Raw genomic sequence first — 12665 nt, 5'->3', positions numbered from 1 at the left:
TCTAAGGTATTTAGTTGAATTTACTTATTTATACTTTCCTCAACATGAGAGTTATTAGGTTTTGTGCTACTGTCTTCATTTTACAAATAATGCAAGTTATACACTGAGGGTAAGTGGTGGAATGAAGATTCACACCCACTTAGCCGGGTCTAGAATCAAACTCTAAACAAAATGCTACACTGAATCCAAGCTAGTGTAACCCTCTGCCTCCTGGCTAAATATCTTTGGCTGATAATTTGGGGACCTTTTTCTTTCTTCTATTCAACAGATAACTATGTCTTGACTAGCTATGTCTTGTGAGCTAAGTTCTCTGCTGCATATAATAGGACAAACTCAAGAGACACTCCTTCAGTTATTTAATAACCACACACCCTGCTCTGTGCCAGACCCTACGCTTGGAGATGGGTTTATGGAACTAAATTAATTATTCATTTGTGTATTCCAGAAAATTTGCAAGATGCTGGGTGAAGAATAAATGATAAATAAAATATAGTATCTATTTTTGAGTTGCTTAGGGAGAGTAAGAGGGGGATAATTAAATAGTAATTATAGAATATTGGGATAAATACTGTCATTGATGTACACCCTGAGAACTAAGGGAACAAATAGGATAGGTCAATGAACTCACCTGGGAGAGATCTAGAAAACTTCACAGAAGACAGTGACTTTTTCCTTAATAGACAAAGAGGGGGAGAAAGCATTTTTAAATGGAGCACCTTGTGCAAAATCTTGAGGGTATAAAAGATCATGGTTTGGTCAAGGAGCATGAAATAGCTTGAGGTGTCTAGAGCAGGCAACTTTTTCTATAAGGGATTAGATAGTAATTATTTTAGACTTTGATAGCCATAGAGTCTCTGTTACAAATACTCAACTTTGTAGCATGAAAGCAGCCACAGAAAATAATACATTAATGTGTGAGCCTGGCTATGTTTCAGTAAAACTTTATTTATGGGGCTGGGCATGGTGGCTCATGCCTGTAATCCCAGCACTTCAGGAGGCTGAGGCGGGCAGGCGGATCACCTGAGGTCGGGAGTTCGAGACTAGTCTGACTAACATGGAGAAACCCCATCTCTACTAAAAATACAAAATTAGCCAGACATCATGGTGCATACTTTTAATCCCAGCTACTTGGGAGGCTGAGGCAGGAGAATTGCTTGAACCTGGGAGGCGGAAGTTGTGGTGAGCTGAGATTGCGCCATTGCACTCCAGCCTGGGCAGCAAGAGTGAAACTCCATCTCAAAACAAACAAATAAACAAACAAAGAAAACTTTATTTATGAAAACTGGCTAGGCATGATGGCTCATGCCTATAATCTCATCACTTTGGGAAGCCAAGGCAGGAGGATTGCTTGAGTCTGTGAGTTTGAGACCAGCCTGGGCAAAATATGGCCTGTCTCTACAAAAAAAAAAAGAAAAAATTAGCCAGGCATTAGTGACGTGTGCCTGTATTCCAAGCTACTTGGGAGGCTGAGGCAGGAGGATTGCTTACGCCCAGGAGGCTGCAGTGAGACATGTTCATGCCACTGCACTTCAGCCTGGGTGATAGAGGGAGACTCAGTCTCAAAACCAACAAACAGCAAGCTGTATTTGGCTTATGGCCATAGTTTTCTGACCTCAGATCTGGTGTGTGAGGTGTCTGGTAGGGAGGGAGAGTGGCCAGGAAGGTCCCTAGGAAGTTGATTTGTCATATTGTAAAAGGCTTTGAATGCCAGGCCAACAAGTTAGGGCTTTATCTTGTGGGTAATGAGGAGCCATGAGATGTTAAGTAAAGGAGTTGATATAGATATTTACTTTTAAGATCATTCTAGTGTCTAATATGGTAGATAGACTGGCAAAAAAGAGACTAGATGTACAAAGATAAGTGAGAAATGACTGCCCTATCCCTGCCTTTGAGCAACAGCTTCTGATCTCAGTGAAGACAGATATTTCACCCATGAAACATCCATGTCCTAGAACTCTGTAAATGACATTTAGAGCTATTCTACCTGAAATATGGTATGTTTCCTTGTTAGATGTTCAAGAGGTGAATAAGAGTTGGTAAAATACCTAGACCTGAAACATGTGACTTATAGATTTGATATGGCTAGGTTCTGTGTCCCCACGAAATCCTCGTATTGAATTGTAATCCCCAGTGTTGGAGGTGGGCCTGGTAGGAGTGATTGGATTATGGGGGTGGTGTTCTCATGAATGGTTTAGCACCATCCCCCTTAGTATTGTGTAGTGAGTGAGTTCTCATGAGATCTGGTCATTTAAAAGTGTGTAGCACCTCACCGCCTTGCTCTCTCTTCCTCCTGCTCTGGCTGTGTAAGGTGTATCTGTTTCCCTTTCACCTTCTGGCATGATTGTAAGTTTCCCGAGGCCTCCTCAGGAGCAGAAGCTGCTATGCTTCCTGTACAGCCTGTGGAACTGTGAGCTAATTAAACCTCTTTTCCTTACCAGTCTCAGGTATTTCTTTTCTTTTTTTGGCAGAATCTTGCTCTATTGCCCAGGCTGGAGTACAGTAGCACAATCTTGGCTCACTGCAACCTCTGCCTCCTGAATTCAAGCGATTCTCCTGCCTCAGCCTCCCAGGTAGCTGGGATTACAGGCACATGCCACGATGTCAGCTATTTTTTGTATTTTTAGTAGAGATGGGATTTTACCATGTTGGCCAGGCTGGTCTTGAACTCCTGACCTCAAGTGATCTGCCCACCTCGGCCTCCCAAAGTGCTGGGATTACAGGCATGAACCACTGCGCCCGACCACAAGTATTTCTTTATAGCAATGCAAGAATGGACTAATGTAGGGTTCTAAATATTTTGGGCTGGGTAGGAGTTGGGGAGCAGCAGGGAAAGTGGGAATGGAGGTGGTGCGATTTGGTTTGGGAAACATAAAAGGTAAGTAGTAGGGAACAAGGTTGGAAAGGGGAGGGAAGAGTTATTGATTCTAAGGAAGAACCCAGGAAAGCCATCCAGATTGCTGTACCCAAAGGTGTGCTGCTCTTCTTCTGGCTTTCTGTCAGTGAATTCTGTTCTCTGGTGGATCAAGCTGACTGGGCCTATTTTGTAGAAATTATAGAGAGAGGTCTTCCCTCTTCTCTGCTCCCACTCTCACTACTTCACTACTGCTTAACACTTGGAATGGGTTTATGCTTTGTGTCACCTTCTGGGAGATCACTTTTTTGAGCGCATGGAACTAAATATACCTAGTGACAGCTGGTGCCTTGGCTCTTTGGAGAGCTATTGAGCTGTAGTTCTAGCCAATGCTGCATTCCTCATGGTAAGGCAAGACTCTTTAGGGAGCCTCCTTAGGTCTTCTTGAGAGAAGAGCTGCTTGTTCTATGTCTGAAACAGTAAATCCTTTTAGTGGGAGCCAAAAGCTGCCCGTTTAACTTTGTTATTACCTTTTGTTCCTTTTAAACTTTGTCTTAAATCAGACTTTAGCTCTTAGCTGGATGTGGGACAGTTTTCAGAGTAAGATGTGGTAATGCCTACTTCAAGTATATTGGACATCAAAGTTATAGCTCAACACAATATTCTTGGGTGCAATGCTTATGACTGAGTAACTGGGAACTTCTATCAGGAGTATATGGTTTGGCAGAGGAGATAGACATCTCATAAGATTGATAAAGGTATGCACAGGCACCATGGGAGCATAGAAGAGGCCACCTTTGATCAAGAATCTTTTTCTGTTACTTTCTTGTCCTTATCTCACTCTCCTTCCAATAATAATCTCAATTAACATCTGAATTGTGCTTTAAAATTCGTAGTACTTTAGTGTACAACAGGAATTACAAACTGGCCCTGAGGGGCCAGAAAGCATTATAACTGAGTAATGTGTGCTGTATAAATGCATATGCATGAATCTGTGAGTGGTGAGAGCTGTGGCAAACTGGAGAGCACATGCCTCTTTGGAAGGAGCAGCTCTGGCAGATTGTTGCCATGTAGTTATGTCAATCCAGGGGCGGTTCTAAGAGGTAGGGGATTGAGGCCTCCATTAGCTCCTTTAGCACCAACTCCCCAACCTTTAAGATACTCCAAATTATATAATATATATATACATACACATATATAATGTGAGTTATACATATATAAATATGTATTTTATATATAGTCATATGCCACATAAGGACATTCAGTCAACAATGGGCCACATAAACAATGTGGTTCCATAAGATTATAATATCATATTTTTACTATATCTTTTCTATGTTTAGTTATGTTTAGATACACAAATACTACTGTGTTACAACTCCCTACAATATTCAGTACAGTAATGTGTTGTACAGGTTTGTAGCCTAGGAGCAATAGGCTATTTCATATTACCTGGGTGTGTAGTAGGCTATTAATAAAAACAAGTAAGATAATTATTTACCTGCTTATTTCAGTTCAGGGTTGAGAGTATCCAGAGCTTATCCTAGCAGCTTAGGGTACAAGGTGGGCACCAACCCTGGATAGGATGCCATTCTATTGCAGGGCACACTCACACACACACTCTCACTCATTCAGGCTAGGACCATGTAGACATGCCAGCTCACCTAAAATGCACATCTTTGGGATGTGAGAGGAAATCAGAGAACCCAGAGAAAACCCATGCACATATGGGGAGAACATGCAAACTCCACACAGACAGTAGGCCCAGCTGGGAATTGATTTTTTTTCATCGACATTATAACAAAATGACATTGAAAGAAATGGTGTTATTTGAGGAGCTGCTGTATATATTTATTCTTTGATATGGACGATTGATTTTTTTCCTTAAGTTTAAAAGGTTAATAAAAACATCTTCATAAAAAGTTGCATTTTAAAATTAATTTGTGGCTGGGTGTGGTGGCTCATGCTTGTAATCCCAGTACTTTGGATGACCAAAGCTGGGTGATCACTTGAGGTCAGGAGTTTGAGACCAGCCCAGCCAACATGGTGAAACCCTGCCTCCACTAAAAACACAAAAATTAGGTTGGCATGATGGTGGGCGCCTGTAATCCCAGCTACTCAGGAGGCTGAGGCAGGAGAATTGCTTGAACCTGGGGGACAGAGGTTGCAGTGAGCCGAGATCACACCACTGCATTCCAGCCTGGGCGACAGAGTGAGACTCCATCTAAAAAAAAAAAAAAAAGAATAAATAAATGTAAAATAAAATTAATTTGTAATGAATAATCTTCATAAAAATAGTGTGTGTGCTATGCAATGCAACCTCATGACAAGTCCCTTAGCTGTCACTCTCCCTTTCCAATTGAATTGTTAGTCCTTAAGCCACTCCTGTATAAAATTCTAAAGTCATTTGAGCTTACTGTGGCTAGATCTTTTGATTTTTTTTTTTTTTTTTTTTTTTTGACACAGGGTCTTGCTCTGTTGCCCAGGCTGGAGCGCAGGTTGTATGATCACAGCTCACCACAGCCTTAACCTCTGGGGTTCAAATGATCCTCCCACCTCAGCCTCTCAAGTAGTTGGGACCACAAGTGCACACCACCACATGTGGCTAATTTTAAATTTTTTTGTAGAGATAGGGTTTCACTATGTTGTCCAGACTGGTCTTGAACTCCTGGGCTCAAGCAATCTTCCCACCTTGGCCTCCCGAAGTGCTGAGATTTAAGGCATAAGCCTTAAATTTTACTAAAAGTCCACTTTCTCAGGCTTTTAAACAAATCAAACCTCTTTTGATTTGCCTAAAAGATAGCCTGAGTGAACTTTTAGTGAAATTTTCTGATTTTTTTTTTTTTTTTTGAGACTTTTTGAGATGGAGTCTGGCTCTGTCACCCAGGCTGGAGAGTGCAGTGGCACGATCTTGGCTTACTGCAACCTCTGCCTCCCAGGTTTAAGCAATTCTTCTGCCTCAGCCTCCCAAGTAGCTGGAATTGCAGGCATGCGTTACCCTGCCCAGCTAATTTTTGTATTTTTTAGTAGAGACAGGGTTTCACCATTTGGCCAGTCTGGTCTTAAACTCCTGACCTCAGGTGATCCACCCGCCTCAGCCTCCCAAAATGCTGAGATTACAGATGTGAGCTACCATGCCCGGCCAAAATTCTCTGATTTTAAAATTTAGGTTCAGGTTTGTAAAATGCTGTGCAGGCCAGTAAAAGACAAATGCAAAGGCAATTTATGACTTCTGCAAACATGTCTCATTTAATCCTTACCATGCCCAAAGGAGGGGCATTATTAACCCTAATTTTGAGAGGAAAATAGGCTCAGAGAGGCAAAGTAGCTTGCCCAACAGTCACACAGCAAGTAAGTAGCCCGTTTCTGTGGGTTCTGAATTTCTGACTCTTCAGGCCTGATTGTTGCAGCTTCATTTCTTTATTTTCTAAAGCGGTCCCATTCAGCATAGATACCTTCCTTCAAGTAGAGCTTCTATTCACCACTTCCTCATTTGGCATCATCTTCTTGCCGACCTTGTTTTCTGACCCTACTCCTTTTTTGTGTGCTTTGTGGCACCAGTAGGGTCTACATGTGAGTCCCTGTGCAGATCTTCCTTGCATTTTCTTTCTGAGTTTCTCTGCTCTCCACATACCTCGGTGATCAGGCTTGACTATAAAAATCAGTCTATTTCTTTTTGGTTTCCTATAAGCAGCTGGTATCTCACGTCAGATGGTTTCCTGGAGTTATCTGATAATGGCAGAAAATCCTCTTCCTTGGAGATTTTGGTGTTTCTGCTCCCAAGGCCTGCTTATGATAGCTGTCTCTCTAGTCTTAGATTAAGAGGTTCTAGGTTGGAGCCTGTGAGGACCAAAGAAGGGTATATCTTGAAGGACCTGATTAATCAAACCTAAAAAATTATGAGAATAGCAGATTTTATCTCTAAATTATATCCCAATCCTGACAATTTCTCATCACTTCCACAGCTACCACCTTGTTTCAAGCCACCATTAGCACACGTTATTGCAGTAGCCACCTGGGTGATTTCTCTGCATCTACCCTTTCCCTTTTACAGTCTACTTTTTAACACAGTATCCAGAGAAATCCTCTTAAAAATATAAATGTGATCATGCTATACCTCTGTTCAGCTCCCATCCCTGTAACAGCTCCCATCCCAGAGTGAAAAATCAAAGTCTTGATAATAGCCTAAAAAGGAGGCTCTCTGTTCTGGAACTCTGTGGCTTCTTTGAGTTCATCTCCTGCTAGTCACCACCTTATTCATTTCTCACCAGCCATACTGGCCTTCTTGTTATAACATACCAAGTATGTTCTCTTGCCTCAGGGACTTTGCATTTACCCCTCTCCATTCTTGGGTTACTCTTCTTCCAGTTATTCTGCATGCCTTTCTCCCACACCTTCTTCAAATATTTGCTTTAAAATCACCTTCTTGCCTTTTGCTTTGGTTGCACTCCTGAAGGAAAGATGGCGCTCTTGTTGGATCTGCTCAAACCAGCATGGTCTGATCTGGAAATATTGCCTCAATATGTGTCTTTAGTGTTGCCATCAGTATGTGAAGGATATAGATTTCATTAAGTTGGACTAAGTGGTCTTTCTCGAATGAATTATCTAAGGCATCCACCCATTGAAAAATCATATTACCTGTTTGTACATGAAATAAAAATGAAGAAAATGAAGTCAGCTTCTTAATGATATCTTGATTCCTCTCATTAAAATGACAAACTGTGAATACCACTACTCTTAGCATTCCCTATTACTCTTCCCTGCTTACTTTTTTGTTTATTTAAATTTAATTTTATTTAAAAACATTTTTAAAGTTTTATTTTATTTGTAATTGACACATAACAGTTGTACATATTGGCCGGGCATGGTGGCTGATGCCTGTAATCCCAGCACTTTGAGAGGCTGAGGCAGAAGGATTGCTTGAACTCAGGAGTTCGAGACCAGCCTGGGCAACATAGTGAGACCTTGTCTCTACAAAAAATCCAAAAAATAGCTGGGTATGGTGGTGCACACCCATAGTCCAACTTACTTGGGAAGTTGAGGCAGTTGGATCACCTATCTTGGGTGACACAGTGAGACCCTGTCTCAAAAAAAACAAAACCCCACCAACCAACCAACCATCCAAAAAAATTGTACATATTTATAGGATACAGTATGATGTTTTGATACATGTATACAATGTATAATGATCAAATTAGGGGATAATTAGTATATCTGTCATCTCAAACATATATCATTTCTTTGTGGTAAACATTCAAAATCCTTTCTTCTAGCCATTTTGAAATATACACTATATTATTATTAACTAAAATCATCCTACTGTGCAATGGAACACTAGAACTTAAAAACTTATCCTCCTAATTGTAAATTTGTACCTGTTGACCAGTCTCTCCCCATCTTCCCATTCACCCTTCCCAGATTCTGGTAACCACTATCCTGTTCTCTACTTCTATGAGATCAACTTTTTAAGATTCCATATATGAGTGAGAACATGTGGTATTTGATTTTTTGTGCCTGGATTATTTCACTTAGCATAATGTCCTCAAGGCACATCCATGTTGCCACAAATGGCAGAGTTTCATTCTTTTTTTTAATGGTTGAATAGTATGCCATTGTGTAAATATATCACATTTTCTTTAAACATTCATTTGCTGATGGGCCTTGAGGTTGATTCTATATCTTGGCTATTGTGAATAGTGCTGCAGTGAACATGGAAGTGCAGATGTCTTTTCAACATGCTGATTTCATTTCCTTTGGATTTGTACCCAATAGTGGGATTGCTGGATCATATGGTAGTTCTATTTTTCATTTTTTGAGGAACCTCCATACTGTTTTATTAGGTTTTTTTTTTTTTTGTAGCTGTTGTAAATAGGATTGCTGTTTTGATTTCTTTTTCAGATTTGTTTACTAGTTTTAACAGTTTTTTGGTGGCGTCTGTAGGTTTTTCTAGATTTAATATCATGTTGTTGGCTGGGCACGGTGGCTCACACCTATAATTCCAGCACTTTGGGAAGCTGAGGTGGTTGGATTCCTTGAGATCAGGCATTTGAGACCAGCCTGGGTAACATGGTGAAATCTCGTCTCTACCAAAAATACAAAATATTAGCCAGGTGGGATGGTGTGCACACCTGTAGTCCCAGCTACTTGGGAGACTGAGATGGGAGGATTGCTTGAGGCCCAGGAGGTGGAGGTTGCAGTCAGCTGAGATCATGCCACTGCACTCCAGCCTGGGTGACAGAGAGTAAGACCCTGTCTCAAAAAAAAAAAAAAAGATCATGTTGTCTGCATGCAGGGGCAGTTTGACTTCCTCCTTTCCAATTTGGATGCCCTTTCTTTCTTTCTCTTGCTTAATTTCTCTGGCTAGGACTTTTAGTACTATGTTGAATAATAGTGGTGAATGAGGGCATCCTCGTCTTGTTCCAGATTTTAGAGGAAAAGCTTTCAGCTTTTCCCTGTTCAGTATATTAGATGTGGGTTTGTCATATATGGACTCTATTGTGTTGAGGTATATTCCTTCTATACCCAAATTGCTGAAAGTTTTTCTTTTTTTTTTTTTTAAAGAGACAGGATCTCTCTCTGTCACCAAGGCTGGAGTGCAGTAGTGCAATCACAGTTCACTGCAGCCTCAAACTCCTGGGCTCAAGCAATTCTCCTGCTTCAGCCTCCCAAGTTGTTAGGACTACAGGTGTGTGCCACCACACCTGGCTAATTTAAAACTTCTTTTCATAGAGACAGAGTCTTATTATGTTGCCCAGGCTGATCTCAAACACCTGGCCTCAAACTATCCTCCTGCCTTGGCCTCCCAAGGCACTGGGATTATAGGCATGAACCATCATACCTGGCTGAAAGATTTTATTATGAAGGGATGTCCTGCTTTATTTATATTGTCTCTCTCACTCCAGTTGGATGATGAGGATAAAGATTCTTGTTTGTTTTGTTTAGTACTTACGGCCTCTCTAGTACTGGGAATTATATCTAGTACACAGAATCCTCATTGACTATCTGTTGAATAAATGAGTGAATGATTGAATGTATTAATTTATGGTCCTAGACTTGCTATCTTAGAATTCCTGTGACTATATCTAGGGAATCTGAGACCATCTATTCATGTAGTGAGCAACATATACTGACATTACTCTGGGTCACACTCTTTCCTGGACAAGGAAAAATGGATGAGACATTGCCTAAAAATTCCACTAAAATGTGTTCTTATGAGAGTAGTGACCAGAATTGCATTTCTTTTTTGATTTTGAGGGTCTGTGGAAAGCAATGGTCAGTGTTTAGTCTGATACATATGAATGAGATTAACGATCAAGCTATATGAGTATCTCTGGAGTTAATTACCAGTTCAATTTCTAAAAGCTTTGATTTCCTTTATTTTCTTCTTTCTTGTTAAAGTGTATTATGAAAAAAATTTCCAGATAATTAAAGGACATTATATGTAGTGCTGGGGAAAAATTTGGATTTTAACATCAGACTAAATACTAACTCCATGACTTGTCAGCTATAACCTTGAGCAAGTGTTTCAATTATCTAATGCTGTGTAACAAACTTCCTTATAACTGTGACTTAACACAGCAACAAGATTAATTTTGCTCACAGGTCTGCAATCTTGGCATGGCTCAATAGGGATAGCTCATCTGCATCTATTCAGTGTCAGGCGAACTGATTGCAGAGCTGGGGGCTGGAATCACCTGAGGTCCCAGTCACTCACTTACCTGACCCCTGAGCTGGAAGACCCAAACAGCTGGGGCTACTCACACATTTCTATCTCTACATAGTCTTTCCACATGGTATCTCCAGCAGGGTGGCTTCAGGGTAGCCAGGCTTCTTACATGTTGGCTTAGGATCCCTCAGGCATGTGTCCCAAAAGAGAGGAAGCCAGGTGAAATTTGTATTGCCTTTCCTAGCCTAGACTTGGGTGTCATGCAACATCACTGCTGCCACATTCTATTTGTTCGAAGATGAGTCACTAATGTCAGCCTATATTAAAGGGGAGGGAAATCTACCTTTAATGGGAGGGTTGTCCAATAATTTGTGGACATGTTTTAAAATCATCACAGTGAATTAACCTGGTCTAAACCTAATGTGATTTGGAGCAAATGGCACTATCTTCAAGAGTATTACTGTTCTCATTTATAAAATAAATATGATAATTCATTGGTTGTGAAGATTTGATGAAAAAATATTGCGGAAATTATTAGAATATTGCTTAGTATAAGAATACTCAAACATTTAAAATTTTCCCTTTTTTCTTTCCTCTTTTAGTTTATTAATTTTCAGTTAACTGTCATGTGTTATCTTTCATAATAAAAAATATGAGGAAGGAATTTCTAATTTATATATATTTTTCAAGTGAGACATGAAACAAAGAGGAAGTGACAACTAGATGGCAGCTAAGACATATGCACAAGGAAGGATACATGAGTGATGTGATACCCTTGTGTGTTGGGTAGATGGAATGTGTTGTGGCTAGCTAGAGGCAGGTGACCTTCGTGGAGATCTTGATGGGCTGACTCCTTGGTATCTCTTGTGACTTGTATACTTTTTCCCTTGCAGTTCCTGAGGGAAGACCTTAATTACCATGACCCAACAGTGAAACACAGCACCTTCCATGGTGAGGATAAGCTCATCAGCGTGGAGGACCTATGGAAGGCATGGAAGTCATCAGAAGGTAATAGGCAGCCTGGTCATCAATCCTAGTTGCGGGAAGGTTGAGAGAAGAGAGAAGCAGCAACTTGGCCTTAAAACGACATGAATATAAAATGCTTAGTAAAGGGCAAATTATTGAAATGATTCTACAAACAGTCACTAAATAAGACTGAATATAGTCACTGTGCTGGACACGGGGGAAGGTTCTCCAGATTTGGAGTTCTTTTTCATTAGAATACTTTTTGAATTCTATCTTATTCCTACCCCTTTCCACACACACCTGACCCTGGCATAGGAATCTTCCAGATTTTGCTGCTTCATCTCCAGAGATAGGGAGCTTACTGGTCTCTTGAGGCAGCCTCTTTCTTCTCCAGCTTCCCACTTAGTCCCAGCTCTGCTGAGTCCTAGACAATTCAAAGATTGAGTGAGGGTACAGACTCTCTTCTTTTCTATATCATCTTGGTTGAAAGCTTTTCTTTTGCTTTTTTTTTGAGATGGAGTCACGCAGGCTGGAGTGCAGTGGCCATCTCGGCTCACTGCAACCTCCGCCTCCCGGGTCCTAGCGATTCTCCTGCCTCAGCCTCTTGAGTAGCTGGGACTATAGGCATGCACCACTATGCCCGGCTAATTTTTGTAAGTTTCTGTATTTTTAGTAGAGACAGGGTTTCACCATATTGGTCAGGCTGGTCTTGAACTCCTAACCTCGTGATCCACCCACCTCAGGCTCCCAAAGTGCTGGGATTACAGGCGTGAGCCACCGTGCCCAGCCAGTTGAAAGCTTTTTTATACCATCTTGGTTGAAAGCAATAGTGTAGAGTAGACTCTCTCCTGAGTTTTCTCTTTTCCAGGTTAAGTAGCCCTACTTCTTGAAGAAAAAATTTTCTCAGCCTCCTTCTCATCTTGATTTCCTGCCTATAAACACTTTTGTTAATGTGTTTCTTAGATCCTATAGTTGGCTGTAGACCTCCAAGTGTGATTTTATCATCACAGAGGTGAACAGGATTGTCACTTTCTTGGTTCTGAATCCTGTGCATTTGTTAATGCAGTCTGATTAGATACATGATTAGACCCATCTAATCATGGGTCACTCTACTGACCCATGTTGAGCTTAATGAAAACTTTAGATTTGTGTAAAACTGCAAAATCATGATTACCATTTTTT

At 40.8% G+C, this 12665-nt stretch overlaps 1 protein-coding gene across 6 annotated transcripts in view; it reads left to right on the top strand.

Moving 5' to 3' along the window:
* Window positions 1-12665, top strand: part of STIM1 (stromal interaction molecule 1) — a 251042-nt gene that overhangs the window by 169459 nt on the left and 68918 nt on the right. For all 6 annotated transcript variants that reach the window (XM_012456837.2, XM_012456838.3, XM_012456836.3 and 3 more), the window contains one exon: window positions 11411-11525. In XM_012456837.2, coding sequence (XP_012312260.1) covers window positions 11411-11525 — 115 coding nt within the window. The remainder of the gene's footprint in view (window positions 1-11410; window positions 11526-12665) is intronic.

This window comes from Aotus nancymaae, unplaced genomic scaffold (assembly GCF_030222135.1).
Source record: "Aotus nancymaae isolate 86718 unplaced genomic scaffold, 86718_ANA_hifiasm-v0.15.2.pri h1tg000059l, whole genome shotgun sequence".
Lineage (NCBI taxonomy): Eukaryota > Metazoa > Chordata > Mammalia > Primates > Aotidae > Aotus > Aotus nancymaae.
The sequence above is the reverse complement of the archived record's forward strand: the minus strand, read 5'-3'. Positions and strand labels throughout refer to the sequence as shown.